This window comes from Bos javanicus, chromosome 1 (genome assembly GCF_032452875.1).
Source record: "Bos javanicus breed banteng chromosome 1, ARS-OSU_banteng_1.0, whole genome shotgun sequence".
NCBI lineage: Eukaryota > Metazoa > Chordata > Mammalia > Artiodactyla > Bovidae > Bos > Bos javanicus.
Window position 1 is genome coordinate 142,310,850 of NC_083868.1, and position 18,194 is coordinate 142,329,043.

General features: G+C 50.4%; 1 protein-coding gene and 1 long non-coding RNA gene across 3 annotated transcripts in view; one reads left to right on the plus strand and one right to left on the minus strand.

Moving 5' to 3' along the window:
* Positions 1-5,618: 5,618 nt before the first annotated feature.
* On the minus strand, positions 5,619-7,496 carry LOC133250718 (uncharacterized). The gene is made up of 3 exons (XR_009737407.1): positions 7,259-7,496; positions 6,804-6,937; positions 5,619-6,388 (listed from the first exon to the last, which is right to left on the minus strand). It is a non-coding gene; the product is annotated as an uncharacterized LOC133250718 (long non-coding RNA).
* Positions 7,497-7,657: 161 nt separating this feature from the next.
* ABCG1 (ATP binding cassette subfamily G member 1) overlaps positions 7,658-18,194 on the plus strand; it is a 65,614-nt gene continuing 55,077 nt past the window's right edge. The window contains exons 1-2 of one of the 2 annotated variants that reach the window (XM_061422303.1): positions 7,658-7,801; positions 14,477-14,717. In XM_061422303.1, the coding sequence (XP_061278287.1) occupies positions 7,760-7,801; positions 14,477-14,717 (283 nt within the window). In that variant the 5' untranslated portion in view covers positions 7,658-7,759. The remainder of the gene's footprint in view (positions 7,802-14,476; positions 14,718-18,194) is intronic. The other variant, XM_061422311.1, reaches the window with a different exon arrangement.

Below are 18,194 nucleotides of genomic sequence, written 5' to 3' on the forward strand. Positions count from 1 at the left end.
ATAGGGTTGCACAGGGTCAAACATGACTAAAGCAACTTATCATACATGCACGTTTTGTCTGCATTGTTCAAATTGGGTGATTTTTATAGTTCTATTTCATTAATTCTTTCTTTTTCCCCTTTATTCTGCTGTTGAGACTGTCCACTGACTATTTCATTTTGGTTATTGCATTTTTTTGTTGTTTTACAATTTCCATTTTATTCTTCTTTACATCTTCTACTTCTCTGTTGAGAGTTTCTATTTTTCAATTTCTTTCAAGTGTGTTCCCAAATGCTCACTAAAGCATTTTTATGATGGCTGATTTTATATCTTTGTTGGGTAATTGTAACTTTTTTTTTATCTTGGTTTTGGCATCTATTGATTGGCCTTTTTTCCCATTTAAATTTTGCTTCTCTTGATTCTTGGATGATGAATGATTTTTTTATGGAAACCCAGATATTTTCAATGTAATGTTACAAGATGCTAGATATTATTTAAGCCTTCTGTTTTAGCTGACTTCTTTTGACATCACTAGGCAGGGAAGGGAAGAGGAGCGCTACCTCATTCTGCCTGTGAGGGTAGAATTCTAGGTTCTCTGCTCACTCTTTGTGAGCAGAGAACCCCTCACTCAAGGGTGGGATTTCTCGTTACTGCTGGGAAGGACTGGAATCCTGACCCTCTACTGGTCACTACCCACACCTCCCTGGCTGGGACAGGTGAATTTCATTACTGCTCCCCACACGCTTTCCACGTGTGGTTTGGATCATGTTCTCATTACCACTGATTGGTGCTGCGAGGGCTCATTCCACTGTGTCTCCTCTGCCACCACTCCAGCGAGGAAGGGAAGGAAGAGAGAGGGTCCCAGACTCCCTGTCTGGCCTTCTCTGATACAGTTTTGATGGGGGATGAGGCAGGTTTGGGTGCTTCATGACAGCCTGGGGAGAGTGAAAATCTAGGCTCCCCTTTCATCTTTGCTGGTGTGGGTAGTGTACGGAGTTTACTGCATGGTATTCTGCAGGAACAGAGCGGTAGTTGTCTACAGATTTTCCATCCTGCCAGGCAGCTCTCTTTCCATCCCTGTGGCTAGAGAGAGTAGTATTTTGTGGGACCTTTTTCATCTGTGCCAATTGCCACTTCTGGTTTGCTGGTTTCTTCAGCAGAGCGTCTGGGATCCACGCAGTGAAAAGAAACCCCGGAGACCTCAGCACCATGTGTTGCTTTGGGTCCCCAGGTCCTGGCCACCCTGCCTTGTCCACTCCACCTTCCACAGTCTCCTCAGGTCTGTTTTGTATTATGTCCAGAGCTTTTAGTTGTACTGGGGCGAGGCATAGAGAAAAGCATGTCTATTCCATTTCCCCTCTAGTCTGCCTGTGACTTTTAAAAGACTGCACTTGGACTTATAGCTAGTTCTCTGCCATTTAGAAATAGGTTTGACGTAGTCTCAACAAATGTTGTTATAGTTGTTCAGTCGCTCAGTAGTTTCAGACTCTTCACGATCCCATAGACTGCAGCACGCCAGGCTTCCCTGTCCTTCCCTATCTCCTGGAGTTTGCTCAAATTCATGTCCATTGAGTCAGTGATGCTATCTAACCATTTCATCCTCTGCCATCCCCTTCTCCTCTTGCCTTCAATATTTCCCAGCATCGGAGACTTTTCCAATGAATCGGCTCTTTGTATCAAATGCTTAGCAGCTGTAAAAAAGTGGAAAAGGTGCTCATCAGGAGTTAGGAGAGCTGGGTTCTTGCCTCGGCATCTTGGTCTCAGGCAGGTTTCAAACCTCGTGCAGTCTCCATCCCCTTATTTTCTGCAGCAGGAAATAACTTGCTGAGATAATCTCTGACACTAATTTCCCTGCTGGAGCTTTCCCCGCTTCCTTTCCCTTAAAAAGTAGCCAAGATTTAAAAAAAAAAAAAATTTAGATTGATTCTCTCTTGCCTTAGGGACTTTTGAGTTGCAAGGCTCTGCCCTGAAAGTTTCCAAGTGTACAGAAGATAATCTCCCTAACCAGACTTCTGCTTTCAAAAGCCAGGGTTCAGCAAAGTGACAGTCAGGTCTTCCCAGAGGGGAAGGAATAGAGCTGAGTCTCCAGAGGGGAGAGGCAGGAGGTGGAGGAAACATTTCCCAGGCCTGGGGAGAGGAAAAGTGGTGGGCAGATCCCAGGAGAGTTCAGGTGTCTCCAGGAGGCATGAGGACTTCTGCTGGGTGGCCTGGGTGCTGAGCACAGTGGACTGGAGCTGTGGTCTTCGGAGCCGTGGAAAGTTACTCTGTGTTCCAGCAGGCCTGACTTGTCCTGCTCCTGGGGCTTGGGAATCAAATGCACACATGTTCCTGTGATGGCACCTGCGCTCTGACCCTGCAGGGCTGTTCCGAGCATCTCAGAGGGTAACACATGTTACTGTACTTTTCAAACCATTAGATGGAATGATCTGATGGCTCTGGGTGGAGGTTGTCTTGGATTGAGTACATGGAGTTGGGGAGAGCAGTTTTCCAGAAGAAAAGTGGGTGCCCCGTGGCCTGGGGGGTTCCATCTACTCCCCAGCTGGCATCTTTTATGGGGGGACATGCTTCTATATCTGTGGGGGAAGGAGGCCTCCAATAGTTTTCTGATGTCTGCCTCTGAGACTTCTCTCCTAATTTTCAGCTGTGAAGGTCATCTCATTGCCAGATGCTATTTCCTCTTTCTTCATTTGTAGAAATAGCTGGTCTCCTGTATCTTTCCCACCACTCTGTGTTCCATGTTAATGAGAGAAAACAAATATTGTGCTTGCAATGGTTACCTTGCCTCTTGCTAACTTAGCTTATAAAATACTTACCTGCCTTGTTCCTTCTCTCATTCACTCACCTCCACCTTCCCTCTTACCATCTGGGCTCTTTTCTCCCTCTCTCCACCTGCACCACACTCTCAGTGGTGACCCCGCCCCTGCTATCACCTGTGGCAGGCGGGGGATGGCAGGGCCCCTCTCTGGAGCTGGGCTGATGCTCACATGTGATGGGGGGGCATCTGGATCGAGACAGATGCTGGGGAAGTTAGGCTGTTGCTGTTTAGTCGCGTCCAACTCTTTGTGACCCCATGAACTGTAGCCCACAAGGCTCCTCTGTCCATGGGATTCTCCAGGCAAGAATAGTGGAGTGGGTTGCCATTTCTTTCTCCAGGGGATCTTCCTGGCCCAGAGATGGAACCCATATCTCCTGCGTTGGCAGGTGGATTCTTTACCACTGAGCCACTGGGAACCTTGGGGGAGTCAAGACGGCTAGTAAAATAGGAATCAAACAAACCATAGACAGGAAAACAATGTTTCTTAAAAGTACACCAATTATAGAGTTCCCATTTGGTGTGTGGCTTAGCCTGTCATCCTCCCAGGCAGCCTCTGTCTGTGCGTCTGTCTGCTCATCTGCTCCCCTGTCCACCCTTTCCATCAAAGGCTAAGACTCCTATTCTCCCACTCAAGGCTCTTTCTCTCTTCCCCTTTCCACTTCCTTCTTTCCTGTCTTCCTTCTTCCCTCTCACCTCTTCTCGCTGTCTCTTTCTCTCTTTCTCCTCCTTTTTAAAAGTGGAAGCAATGGAGGTGGTGTGAACAGAAGTAGAAGGGGTCCGATGACTCTGCCAACATGAGTGGAAGGACCACAGAGGCCAAGAGGTCAGAGGCCATGACCTGAAAGCAGGTCTCCAGCCCAGCCAAGGGCAAGTCTCCCCTCGGGACGCCTCCAGTGACCAATACCTGCTATATTGTGGGCCTGGGGGTGCTACAGGGCAGGGTTCCCCAGACCATCCCTGCCTCCCAAAGGCCCCACTATGTCTCCCATCCCCGCCAGTCTGAGGAAGGGGCAAGCCCCACCCTTCCTAGTGGTTGCTGAGGCACCAGATTCTGCTTTTATTTGTCTGATAACTTTACCTTCAGAGTCAGAGCTTGGGTTGTAAAGAGTAAGCAAGCAAACAAATGCTTTCCTACACCACACCTCCAAAGTCAAGCTCGGTTGAGGCTTTGGGGAAAGAAATCCCATAAGCTTTCACATTGCTGCAAAGCAGGTGTCAACATGATGAGAGGAACTAAGGAGGTGGGGGGTCAGCCTTCTGTCATAGGTTTTTTTGTTTGTTTTACTCCAGTCAATAGTGGTGGTGGTGGTGATTTAGTTGCTCAGTCATGCTCAACCTTGTAACCCCATGGACTGTAGCCCTCCAGGTTCCACTGTCCATGGGATTTCCCAGGCAAGAATACTGGAGTGGGGTGTCATTTCCTTCTCCAGTAGATCTTCCTGACCCAGGGATCAAACCCATATCTCCTGCATTGCAGGCAGATTCATTACCACTGAGCCACCAGGAAAGCCCATCTGGGCAATGGTGGGCACCAAATGGGGGAGAAGCCCCCCTGGTGGAACACTGACAGGCATGCACATTTCCACTCTGGGCACTTCATGCACACTGGGAACAACCAGCGTGGAGGATCCAGAGGGACGGGGGGTGGGAGGTATTGACTGAGTAGCTCATGAGCTTGGACACTGCTCCTGGGGCTGATGATCCATAAGTGGGTGGATATTCCTGCCCACATGGGGCTTATATTCTTGAGCAGTGTGGCAGACAGGAAACACAATCAATAGTGAATTAATTAGGTGACGCACGGATTATAAGGGGGCATAGCATCAGGGATGAGATGGTTTGGAAGGGGGTGCAACTGCAGATATATACATAGTCTCCAGGGTGGGACACCTGCAGGACTGATTCTGAAAGGCCAGGGCCAGGAGAGAGACCTGAGGCCTGAGTGGCACCAGTGTGCTTCTGGCAGGGTGTCCCTTAAACTACACAATAAGAGTTCCTCTAACTTAGGCAAAGAATTATTAATTAATATTTACAAAATATGTTAATCTCACAGAGCAAGTATAAAACATACCAAATTTAGATCCCTGGGTTGGGAAGATCCCCTGGAGGAGGGCACGGAGACCCACTCCATTATGAGGAGGGCATGGCAATCCACTCCAGTGTTCTTGCCTGGAAAATCACATGGACAGAGGAGCCTGATGGGCTAGAGTCCATGGGGTTGCAAAGACTGAGTGACTAAGCACAGCACATAGATTCATCATTAATATATGTACCCAGGTTGCTTCTCCAGGGCAAGATATTCTCAGGTCCACGCCCTGAGCCATGGACCACCAGAGACCTCCTACCTCCTGATACCATGACTCAGAGCTGTCTGATATCATGATATCACAGATGATAATTAACCCAAGCTTCTTTGTTCTTTCCCTTTAAAAAATCCCAAAATCAAAGAGCCGGTGGAAGTGGATCTGAGGCTTGTCTCCCCATTCCTGGCTTGGTGCCCTGCATTTAAGGCTACACTTTCCTGCCTCACATTACAGTGTCAGCAGCTTGGCTATGCTTAATGATGGAAGAGTGGACCTGATTTGGTTTTGGTCACAGTGATGGGATGCAGGCTTGTTACTGGGAGGGCAATGTGGTGACAGCCTCCCATAGTGGAAAGCCAGCAGACAGAAAGCAAAGCCATGGACAGAGCTTGGGATCAAGGGCTGAAGCCTGAAACCAGTGCACCCTGAGTCTTCCTGTTACCTAAGACAGTGAAATACCCTGAGCCAGTTGGAGAGGGCATTCTGTCACTTACAGCCAAAGAAGTCCCAATAGCCACGTCACAGATCTGACTGACTTTATTCACCATTTGCTTATTCCCAAATTTGGCACAAGAAGGATAACATTAGTAAGGATTAGAATCGCTGGCTATGTGTCCATGAGCAGTGGAGCACACATTATTTCCCACGTGGCTGAGATGATTGTTATCCCCATGTACAGATGTGTAAGTGGAGCTCTCCATGGCCTGTAACGGAAAAGCCAGCAAGGACCCACTTTACCACTGTCTTCCCTCTCTGGCTTCATCCTCAGGCTCCACATGGCCCCCTGGCTATTCCCAGGAGCTCGGCGAGCAGAGCCTTACACTTCCAGTACCTGACCAATCACTGGCCGAATCAGCAGGTGTAGAGCTGGGGGCAGGGGCAGTTCCAGAAGGATGTTCCAAGCACATATCCAGCAGTGAGGAGAGTGAGTCTCGGGCAGAGAATACACGCCAGGGCAGCAGGACCACACTGTCACTTGTCCTGGCTGCACAGCACGGTCCAGTGGATTCTCATGGAGAGTTCCTCCATGGTCGCGTTCTGCTGTGTCTTTCGCCCCTGTTTTGTGTTCCATTTGGCCCTGGGGCAAGTGGTGGGCTTCAGGGATGCCCACAAATCCCAGGTCTCAGAGATGGGGCACCTCCATCCCTACCTTTGGGTCTCAGTTCTCATAGACAGGCTTGTGAATCTGAAACCTCTTTCCAGAACATTGGGAGTTCATTGGCCTCCTTGCTCAGCATGTTCAAGGCACCACACAGCCTGGTGGGCCGGGCAAGTAGAGAACGAGTGGCACCTAGAGATACAACACTCAGATTTCTTAACAACAGAATAAAGGTGGTGCGAGAACCATTCAAGCGAACGATGCAGACAAAAGCAGGGCCCTCTCGCCCTTGAACTCATACATTACACTGCCTTTCCCTCCATCCTTTGATTCGAGGGGCGATTTTGCCTATGGTCATGAGACCTCAGGTGTGAAGCCCCCCCTGCCTGGTGTGAAAAGCCACGCTCCCTCTCCCCATGAGAAAAGCAGGGGCTTCACCAACCCAAGGAAAAGTGGGGAGGGGTGACCCAGGTGTGCTGGAGGTGAGGAGGGATGCATTCCTACCTGTGGTCCCGACATGCAAACCACTGAATAAAAGTATTAGCTTCTGAGATTGGGAGTAAGAAATGTCTTATCACCATAGTTACCAGGAAATGGTTCCACTTACATATAATAAGGGTCTTAGCAGAAGCCAGGCCATCTGATACTCCCGTCTGGGGCCACATGAGAGGGTGTCTGAGGTTTCTCTCCTTATGCATTTACATGAACACAGCTGTGGGCCAGGTACTGGGAACACTACATCTAAAATTAAAAAAAAAAAAAGTTTTTGGTTTTTTGTTAAGGTGGGAGTTGGGGCGCTGGGGAAGGACAGAGGCCTGGGCATCTTCACCTAGCACCCTTTTGTTACCCAGGCCTTAACTCTGCATCTGGCACCCAGCAATGTTGGGTGAATGAGTGAATGTGCTGCCTCAGTATGCAGGGGCCGGTGCCCCAGATACAGAGCTGTAATGGGGGGCGGGTATTGGAGCGGCCATCTCCTCTTCTTTAGTTCTCATGCTCCTACCTGGCAGAGAGGTGCCCAACAACGGGGAAAAAAAGAGAGAGAGAGAGAAGTTCCTTTACCCTTCCACTCTCCCTCCCAAGACGAACTGTGCCGCTCTTCCTCCCGGCACAGCACTACAGTCTGTGAGGTGGTAGTCCTGACGGGGACCCCCCGCTGACAGTTGGGGGCCCAGGGTCTCTGGCCCAGCCCCCGCGAGTTTTGGAACTGGAAGACTCGGGGTCCGGGGAGGATCCTCGGCACCTGCCGGGCCAGCCGCTCAGGCAGCCAGCGGAGCCGAGACGCGAAGAACTGGGCCACCCGCGCCCCCGCAGAAGCAAAACAAGAGCACGCGCACCTGTCGGCTCCGCCCCGCCCCCGCGCGCCGGCCAATCGCTGGTAGAGGGCGGGGCCGGAGTGGGCGAGTCGTGGGCGGGGCCGGGGCCCCAGAGCTGTAGAGCTGGAGCCCGAGCCCGCGCGGCGCGTAGCAGCCGAGCCGGTGCGAGCGCAGCCTCGTGCCCGCCGCCCGTCCCCGCCGCCCGCAGCCTTGTCCCTGCCGCCGCCGCCGCCGCCGCCCCCGGGGCATGGCCTGTCTGATGGCCACTTTCTCGGTCGGCACCGCCATGGTGAGTGAGCGCATCCTTTGCCCCCGGGGCTGGGTTCTGTTCTCCGGGAGAATAAGAAACGCACAAAGACCCGCACCCTGACACCTGCCCGTGAGCCCCGGGGGGGACGCCCGACTCACCTCTCCCCGGGCCCTGGCCACCTGACGCCTCAGGATGCTGCTTGCAGCCGAGGACGCGGGGAAGGCGGATGGCCAGGGGATGGAGGAAGGGAAGGAGGAGGTCCCATAACTGGACAGATGGCCTTGACCTCGTCCGCCTCAGGGTGTCCGGCCTGGGGACCCATAGCATACTGGGGCGGGGCGGCAGCCTGGGCCAGAGGGAAAGGGGGTCCCATCCGTCTGCCCGCGCGCGTGGCGGGAGCCTGAGGATCCGGCGCTTCTTGCGCTGCTCTCCGGAGCGCTGGCACTGTCTAGGGGAACAAAAGAGAGAGATGGTCGAGAGCCTGGGCTGCCCCTTCGCCCCCGGGGACAGCCTCTCCCAGACCTGCTCCGGATGGGGCGGCGGGCGGAGTTAGGGGGAGGCAGGTGAGGGGCTACCCTGGGTCACATTTCTCTACCCTGGGGAGAGACTGGGGTGGGGACAAAGGCGCTCATCTCACTCTTCCCAAGGGTGCCAGCTCCGTAGAGGGACCACCGAGTGCAGGCGAATTCTTTGCTAGACACTTACAGTAAATGCTGTTTCTATAGATGGTCAGGAGTCTCCTCTTACCCCTTTAAAACATAAACTCACACTAGAAAAAAGAAAAACAAACTAACTGTTGTCTCACCCATCCCAGGGCCTTTGGTTTCTATTCCCAGCACACCGGCAGTGCAGTGAGGTACTTCTGGACTGATTTCAGGTCATCTAAAGTACAGATAGAATAAAGTATTCCGTATTCCAAGCCATCTCGCCCTCCCCCTACCAACCCCCCCCCCCCCCGCCATGCATCCCTCTTCTGTCCTTTGTCTGTGTGTTTACTATCCTGCTAGTCACTTCCCATGAGCTGTAACCCCACCGTGCACAGCACGCACGGGTTTCTTCCCCACCCTTTGCCTTTATTTCATTTTTAGCATCCTGTATTTGAAGTCAGCAGGGCTCCGCAGGATTTGACCGACAGTTACCTCTTGCGTTGAGCGAAAGAAAAAAAAAAAAAAAACGTAGCCGGGTTTCTGCGCATGCTCTGCTCTGACAACTGCATCCTATGATTCCAAACAGGTTACTGTAGAACATACCCACCCTCGCCAGCTCATTATATAATGATTTTGTGTAAACCGAGAGAATGAGGCCGCGGACACATTGAGGAGGTTCGCAGAGCAGGAAAGAGCCAGGGGCAGGGGGATCCACAAGCCGGGTCCCATCTCTGGAAGGACTCCGCCTTTATGACCTAGCTTCTTATATATGAGAGGGATACCCAAATGAAAAAGGCACCCCCCTCATGACGTTTGCTTTTATCTGGTTGAATGTTTGGGTAACACTTGACTATTTTTCATTTTGCACTTGTTCATTTCTTTGGGATTCCAGAATGATGCTGGGAATGGAAAATGAAGGAGATTATTGTTGTTAGTTGTGGGTAAAGAAAGTTTCAGGTCTTGGAGGTGCCTGCTAACTAACTCCTGAAGCCCTTTCAAAGCTGCAAAAGTGGCTTATTCCTGTGGGACAATAGTGAATCAGAATGTTTTAAGGTAGAGATGTTTTTGTCAAGATTTCCTGAATGTTACCTTACGGTTTGAGGCAGCACCAGAACTTAGGTGTTTCTTTCACATGAGGCTGAGCTCACTTTTTTCAGAGAATGTTTTTTAATGTGAAAATCATTCTCCCTGAAAACCCTGTCCTTTTTTAAATTTAAAATTTCAACCCAAGTCATAAACAGAACCCTAGAGACATTCCCAGGGCCCTAAACTTTCCTCTAGGGTCCAGCCCAGGGCTGACTGCCAGGTGTGAGTCTAGAGAAGGTGCCTTGGAGGTGGGAAAATCACCCACCCGTGTTCGCTAGTCCCTGAGCTGGGCTGGGTGGGGTGGGCAGGGCTCCCAATGGGATTGGCATTTGCAGCTGTTGGAAGCCAGGTTTTGGAGACGATGAGGTTGGCACTCTGAGTGACCGTATCAGTGACACCTGGCCTTTGCTTAATTAAGGGCTTGACACTTGGGTTCTTTTCCCTTAGGCAGTGCTCTTGAGGGTGCTGGACCTAGTTTTCCTTCTTTGTGTGTGCTCAAGGTTCCAGTGTGTGTGTGTGGGGGGGGGGTCTGCCCTCCAAATGCAGGGTCCACTCGTCTAGGTGGACACTGTAGCTGGCAGCAGGGAGAGAAGTGCCGAGAGTGCATGCCAGTACCTGGAGCCTGTGACTTCCTCTTTCCTTTCTTTCCCATGATGCTGTGAAAAGATGCTGAAAAGTTTCTATCTCCAACTAGGCTTCCCTGAGTAAAGGGAGTGAACCAGTGTCACTATGGTCCGGGGTGGGGGTGGGGGTTGCTGACTGTTAGAGACCCTCCCCAGCTAAATAGGTATCTCGATGTGCAAGGAAATCAGCGGTCAAGAAAAAATTCTTACCAACAGCAAGCAGAAACAGTCCAAATGGGTCTCCTTGGCATTCAACACCTGTGAATGTACTCGCTATTATTTACCTTTTATTATGCAGCACAAATTGTGTGGAGGGAGAGGGCAAAGACAATGCTTTGGTACGATAGGGAAGCATACAATGAAAGGGAACGAATAGGGAGGGAAGATATATTTGTTTCATTTTTAATGAGCTCCGAAGGCTAAGGACAAGCTAACTGTAACCTACATCCTCAGAGGATGTGTTTGAAGAGAGCTGGTCTATTTTGGAGTGACAGCCACTACCTCCCATCAGACAGGATTGCAGGATTTTATTAATTGGACACCCGTTGGAAAGATGACGGGTGATGGTATGCATTCCTTTGGTTGCTTTGGAAGGTGGGCTTGTACAGTTTCCCCAGTCTCTTGTGGCTTTGCCTGTGATGGACAGGGGCTAGGATGGCTTAGGGACTACTGCAATTTGCCTATAGAAAGCCAAGCAATATTCCGGCGTGGTTAGGGATGCTGCTTGTGGGAGCACCTTGCAGGAGCTGGCCCCCAGCTCAGCCTCTCCTTAGCCGTGGGGCCTCAGGCTCTGTGAAGTGGAGTGGAAAAGGGTATACCCCCTGTCGAGCTATGGAGACAGAAGGGGACTAATCTATGCAGCCTGGAGTGTAATTGGGCACATTGTCGTGCATTACTGAATGAATAGTCGCTATTGTTCATAATCGTTTACCTACCACGCAGGAGGCATAATAATTCAAAACTTTATATAGAAAGTACGGGCCTCTGGCTTCTCTCTTTCAGTTCCAAATCAGTTTACTCACCCAGCTTTGTCCCACCGGCCCGTCCATCTGTCTCCCTCCCCACTGTCCCCAGCTAGTGGAGGTCACTCACTCCCACCACCTCGCTGCCGCCAGGGCTCCGGCACCCTGCTGAGCTACTCGGCTGCTGGCTACTTCCTCCTTGACATCCCTCTGCGGCCCCGCAGAGACTTCCAGATAGAGTGCAAATCCCTTAGCAAGCTTGGCAAGCCCTCCACCGTGTGGACCCGGTGAGCCTCTCTAGTCCCATCTTGTTCCAGAAGCGCTTCCCCCCACCCCACATCAGCGCTCCAGCCCCTGAATTTCCGGTCTCCAGATGCTCCGCCCTCTCCTGCTGCCCAGCCTTCGCACCTGCTGTTCCCTCGCAGGGACCGTCCTGAAGCAGCACCTCTCCCCCACCTCCCCTTGCTAAGCCCAGCTCACAATTTCCTCAGAAGCACCGTGTGTCCCACACCCCCAGGCCCGCGCTGCACTGGGTGACCCCTGCGGGTCCCAGTAGCGTCTTCCTTCTAGTCCTGGCCCCTTCGTATTGAAATTCTTTGGGGCCCAGTCTTGGCCCTGAGCGTGTCTGGCTGGCTGGCTGCTGATCCCCAGGGCTTTATCTGGGCTAAGAGTGAGGGGGGGAGGGGGAGGGAGTAGATAAGTGTAGAGGGGGAAGTCAGACCCTCCTCATACTCCAGGTTGGCATGTGCTCCAGTTAGGAGGAGGGTGGAGTAATGGCTGCTCATCTCCGTGTCGTGTGGGCTTCATCAGCACTGCGAGACCCGACGTGTCCCTGGGCTTCCTCAGGATGGTCCACGTTGGCAGGAGGGGGAAGGAGGCCACGCTCTGGGGAGGGGCTGCTGGAAACTCCCCGTCCCTAACTGAACACAAAGCGATTGGCCACCCAGACTTCAGAGCCTCAGGACGCGATGCAGACATCTCACCTTTCAAGGTGGGGGGTGAGGACAGACTTTGGGGACCAGACCTGGAGCTAACTGCCCTGACCATTGGTCTCTCCACTACCACATGCGTGCGTGCTTAGTCGCGTGGGACCTTTTGCGACAATGACTGTAGCCCGCTAGGCTCCTCTGTCCATGGGATTCTCCAGGCAAGAATACTGGAGTGGGTTGCGAAGCCCTCCTCCAGGGGATCTGCCTGACTCAGAGATAGAACCCCTTTTCCTTCCTCTCCTGCACTGCAGGAGGATTCTTTACCGCTGAGCCCCGCCGCTCCCCTCAAGCCCTTCCACCACCCCACCCCCCTACCCCCGCCCCGAAGGGGTTGCCATTTCCTTCTCCTCCACTACCCTACACCGGGCCAAAGCCAGGACTGGTGCTTCCAGGACTCCTGTGGAGTCAAACTGGGTTATAACCTCGGGAAAGAAGCTCCTGTTCCCGGAAGGGCAAGACAGGTGGCACAGGGATGGCATTTGGGGCTGCTCTGTGTGCTGGAGTTGAAGGTAAGCATCGCGCTGGTGGGTCAAAGTCAAGCTCGTGCAGAACTGGGGCAGGGTCTCTGTTGTTCCTTCAAGGGGGCGCATCACTGAAGGCGCTGGGCCAGCGCGGATGCGGAAGCCCTGCAGCGCCCTCCTGGGCGCAGGAGGGGCTCCTCCACAGCCCACGCTCTGAGCAGGCCCATTGTCAGGCTGACACAAACCCGACTGTGTGGGGGATGCACGAACCCACTCATGTTTGCGTTTGAAGCACTTCACGTGCTCGGTGCCAGCAGCAAAGCAAGATTAATTTTGTCAAGAGTTTTACTCTGCAGTTTAATTTTTATCCACAGAATGTTACAGTCAATGAACTAAGTTCTGATGCAGTTAAGCTTTCCAGAGGTGGGAGATGCCTGGGAGGTGTGTGTGTGTATGTGTCTTTTTCTTAAACTGCAAACCAACATTTTCAAGTATCGTAAGAACCAGAAACCGCTGTGGTCACATCTCCCCATCCCCTTACTCCTGCTTTAAAGATCTGAAACCTCCACATCCTCTGATATTGTGGGGGGCCTTAAATCCCATGATGGAAATAATGTCAGCTCATTAAGGATGCAGTCACTGTACACACAAGAGGTCATTCTAATGGGGAGAGGGCTTGTTTGGGTCACTAGAGTTGCTGGGGTTTGTAAGAATGTTTATTGATGGTCCACCCTCTGGTTTTGTTTTAGATTTTTTATTAGAAACAATAACGATCAAAAAGCCATCAACTTTAAAGAAATACCCCACAAACCTATGGAAAAATAACAGTGTGATATTATTCCTGTTTAGAACAAACAGCAGTATGTCAGGGGCTACCCAGGCTTACAGCCATCAGAAGGGCCTGAATTATCAAAGATGGTCATCCAGATCAGACTAGATCAGGAGGACTGCCTTCAACAGTATGGAGGTGTGTCACTGGAGGCCTACGCTTTTGGCATGGGGGAATGTTCTCTCTTGATTCAAGAGACAGCTAGAAAAAGCACAGCACATTATTTGTCCACCCCAGGGTTCTTCTGTGTTTTGGAGGTGCCTGAAGCATATTGATTTGCTCAGCATTGCCAAGCCATTAGAAAGGATATTCCTTTCTCTGCATAAATACTTTTGGTTCTTGGGTCATCTGTTCAGTGGACTCCCAGTGGAAGCCTGAAAGGCCAATGGAGCTACATATTAGGTATCCTGGTGATGCAGTGGAAGAGGCACCTATTTTTATGGATGACTCATATTCTGGGATCCCTTCTGCCCCTCACTTGATCGTAGAGTTCCTTAAAATAGTCTGTGCTTCAGTTTCCTTGTCTGTATCACAGAGAAAAAAATCAAGCTTTCTAACACTTCAGAGCTATTATGAAGATACAGTGAGAGAGGAGAGTTGTAGGGTGGTTGGAAAATTTATAAGGAAAACACAAAGAACAACTCCCAGGGGTCCAAGTGATACCATTGCTCTTGAAAAATGTGTATGAGGTTACACCAGGGAGGTACTGAAGGAGATCATCATAAAGTGTTTTCATCTGTGCATTTCTTAGCAGTCTCATGCATTTTTGTTGGGTTTTTTAACAAGTGGACTGTAAGTAGATAATTTTTTAGGGTGGCTGATGTTTCGTTCTTTGAGCAAGTGGTGTATTTATTTTGGTTTTGTGATTAGATGTTATGATTCCTAAATAAGACAGTAGATCAGTTTCATAGTTTATCTTTAGCATATTTATAGTGGTAGAAGAAGTGAAGGCTGGAGAGAGGGAACTCCTCTAGAGGAGCATCCGTCCTGTGCTGCTGAAGGCGCGGTGGAGGGTGAGGAGTGTTGATAGATGACTCTGATGGACGGTTCTGTCTTTGTGGTCCTTGTCGTGATGTAGCTTACACTCGCTCTCGACGCTTCTTTCCTGTCTCTTTAGAACGGCTCTTCAGGGATGACAGAGCCCAAGTCAGTGTGCGTCTCAGTGGACGAGGTAGTTTTCAGCAACAGGGACAGGGACACCGTGGAGAAGGAGCTGCTGAACGGACATCTGAAGAAGGAGGACAACAATCTCACAGAAGCCCAGCGCCTCTCCTCCCTGCCTCGGAGAGCGGCAGTGAACATTGAGTTCAAGGACCTCTCCTACTCTGTCCCAGAAGGCCCCTGGTGGAGGAAGAAAGGTAGGGAGCGGAACTGCTGGGAGCCTTCGGCGGTGGGAGGAGCCTTCGGCGGTGGGAGGAGCCTTCGGCGGTGGGAGGAGCCTTCGGCGGTGGGAGGAGCCTTCGGCGGTGGGCGGAACCTTGAAGGAATCATCAGGTGGTTTGGAAAAATCTGGGTCTGGAAGGTGGGGGACTGTCTCTTTCCACTCCGGCTCTGCTGTGGCCAATCTGTCTGATTGCTTTATGCCTGATTTTTTTCTTATCTATGATATGAACAGATTAGACTAGATGACTCAAGAGACATCTTGAGTGTTTTTATTTTTCTCTTTTTAATTGAAGTGTAGTTAATTTACAATGTTGTGCTGGTTTCAGGTGTAAAGAAAAGTGATTCAGTTTTATATATATATATATATATGCATATTTTTATAGCTTCTTCTCCATTAAAGGTTATCGTAAGATATTGAATAGCATTCTCTGTGCTATACAATAGGTCCTTGTTGTTTATCCATTTCATACATGGTGGTGTCTTATCTGTTAACCCCAAACTCCTAATTTATCCCTCCCCTTCTCCCTCTGGTAACCACAAGATTGCTTTCTGTGTCTGTGAATCACACAGTAGTTCTTAATCTCTGACATGATCACAAAGTTTGACCAACTTTCCTGTGTGCTGGCTTCCAGTCTGAACACGGAGGGTTCTCTTTATTGGATGTTGTTAACGTTAGTCTTTCTAGATGGGACTTTTTTAGTTTCAGAGAAAAATGGAAACCAGGTGTTTCCTCCCATGCTTGAAGTGTTGAAAAGTAACCACTGACCTAGGGTAACCTCTCTGGAAACCAGTTGTATATGTTTATAGATCTTGAAAGGACTGACTCAGGGGGCTGTTGGTGGGCTAGCCATAAACACAGAAGAGCTGATGGAGCGGGTGAGACTTCAGAGATCTTGGGAAACGCGCACACACAGGAGTTTGCCACTGCCCTTTTGCTTGTTGTTGGGAATCGACAACTGATGATATTTTGAGTTTTCTTCACAATGGAGATACTCCTTTGCTAGCTCTGGATTTTCAGAGTGTAGAGTTGATGCCTCCCTGGGTTGGTATTTCTTTTTCAAGCCTGACTGACTTCTTCCCATGGAATTCACTCCTCATTCACCCCAGCTCTGTGTACCCAACCCACGTCCATCTTTGGAGGCAGGGGAGGGAGGTGACTGGGAGAGGACATCTTAGATGTCACCCAGAAACGATGGTCTTTAGTTTCTAATGAACCATTTAAAACAACTGGAAAATCATGAGGAATTTGGAACAAGGTGATTCAGGTACCTTCTAAATGTTTATATTGTTTAAACCTTTTAACTTAATCTAGGCTCTATCCTTCTTCCTTTAAGAAGATCCACCAAGACTCACTTTTTTTTTTTTTAACTTTTCATCTTTCTGCCCTCTCTTGCCTTCGTTTTGTTTCCTACCACTTTGACACGAATCTGTTGAGATGGTTGGTGTGGCACCCCAGAGTTCCTTGGAACCATGGTTTTAGAGCCTTGATTGACAGATCCCTGGGACTTTGGAGCCAGCTTGACTGTGGGATGACTGTGTGTCTGCTACCACAACCAGGAACAGATCCCAAACAGATACTATCAACAGCTGATAGTATCTGAGTGATCTGAGACTTATATTTTCAGGGTGTGCCAGCCTGTTTCATTAACAAAGAAATTCTGTGAGAGGCTCAGGAGCCTATTTGTTTGAGCCTCTTGAAATTTCAACATAAATTTCCAGCTTTTTCCTTCTTCACTTGAACAAAGATTTTATTGAAAAAATGCACTAAGTGACTAGGAGGACATTGTGAGGTTTTGACCTGATGTGTCTCTATAGATAAATGGTGGCAAACCTGTGGGAGACACGAACAGATTTCTGTCCACGTGTTATGTGTGGCCTTAGAAATGTGATCATGATGTTAGAAGTGCTTAGATGGGTATTTTTCAAATTTCAAATGGAGACAACTTGCAATGAAGAAATGCCAACATTTGAAAACAGAGGCAGAATGTTGGTTTGAAATCCAACCTGGCAGGTGTTCACTTGGGGCTCTGGCAGGTGAAGAATATCACTTCCTGGCCAGATGTGTGGCTTGCCCACACTATAGTCTCTACTTGTGAGAACTGGTCATGCTGATTGTCAACGGAAATGGCCTCTTAATCAGCAAGGGAGAGGCCACCAAGGTCCATGGCCAGTGGCCTACTAGGAAGCCTTGTCCAGGTGGCTTCCGGGTAGACACTTGCCCTGAAGTAACCTCTGTGTAGGCTCAGGATGAGGGCCTGGGTGGAGGAGTAGGGTGTGGGCCCCAGGGACCTGCCTGTGAGTCAGAGATGGTTAGGGCCAGAGTGGAAGACTGGCTGATGTGTCCGGGTTGCTGGTTTCTCAAGCAGCGAGGCCTGACTTCTCCATCTGGCTTCCTCCTTGGCCTCTGAAGCACCTGTGTTCACTTCCCCCAGCCCTGCCCTCCTTCCCTGCACTCCATCATTTCCTTTGTTTTTGTTGCCCTGGTGGTTTATCACTCCCACACGCCCAGAGGCTGGGGGGTACTTGTCCACCTTCTCACCAAATATAGAGGAAGCAGCATGTGCAGGACTTGCCCTGAGCCTCAGCTTCGGGGATGGCCAGAGGCTGGACAGTGGTTTCAGACTCTGTGGCCCAGCTTGGTGCCCAGGCCACGCCTGGTGCAGGGCTTCGGAGTGCCAGGGTCCCTGTGGCCACAGGGCAGCGGTGCTCTTCTTCAGGCTTAGTGCCCATGAGGCCCTCTCTGCTGCTGCTCATCCAGCTGGCCAGTATCTCCCTTTTCTCTTGATGGCAGCTTTATATTTGGCATCACCTCTGTGTGATGTGTGATGCCAGGCATCATGCTGAGTGCAACTGACTGTTGGGGCAGGAGCTTTTGTGCTTTCTTCTCTTACCATGTTCTGTTTTTCTGTCTGTATTGTTTGTTTTTTAAAATTCAACGTTGTGTGCCAAGCTCACTATAAGGATCACAGCGGGGCTGAACGCAGTGCACCGAGGAGGGGAGAGGCGTTTCTGAAAGGAAAATGAGAGTGGTGGGTTGAGAGGGTGACGTGTTTCAGGACTGCCTGGTTGTATAGTGAGTGATGGACACAGGAGCCTGAAGGCTGGGGTGATCGCTCAAAGTCAGAGCCAGCACCTCCACTCGGCCTTGGATTCCTGTCCATGCTTCTTCCCCTCACACAGACACTAGTCCACTCAAGTAAACTCCAGGAAAGCCTCCCCCGACCCCCATCCCAGAGCATGGTGCTATACACTAACTCAACAAAATGCTGTAGCAAAGTCGGTCACCGGCGTTAGAATAATATCACAAGCTCCTACACAGTTATTTTAAAGAAGATGGGAAAAAGAAGCTTCATAACCCTTAGTGGAAAGGATGTGAGTGACGCCATGTTTAAGAAGGCGATGTCAGCACTGGTTCTTTACAATTCTTGAGCTTGATGGTTGCCCCGCACTGA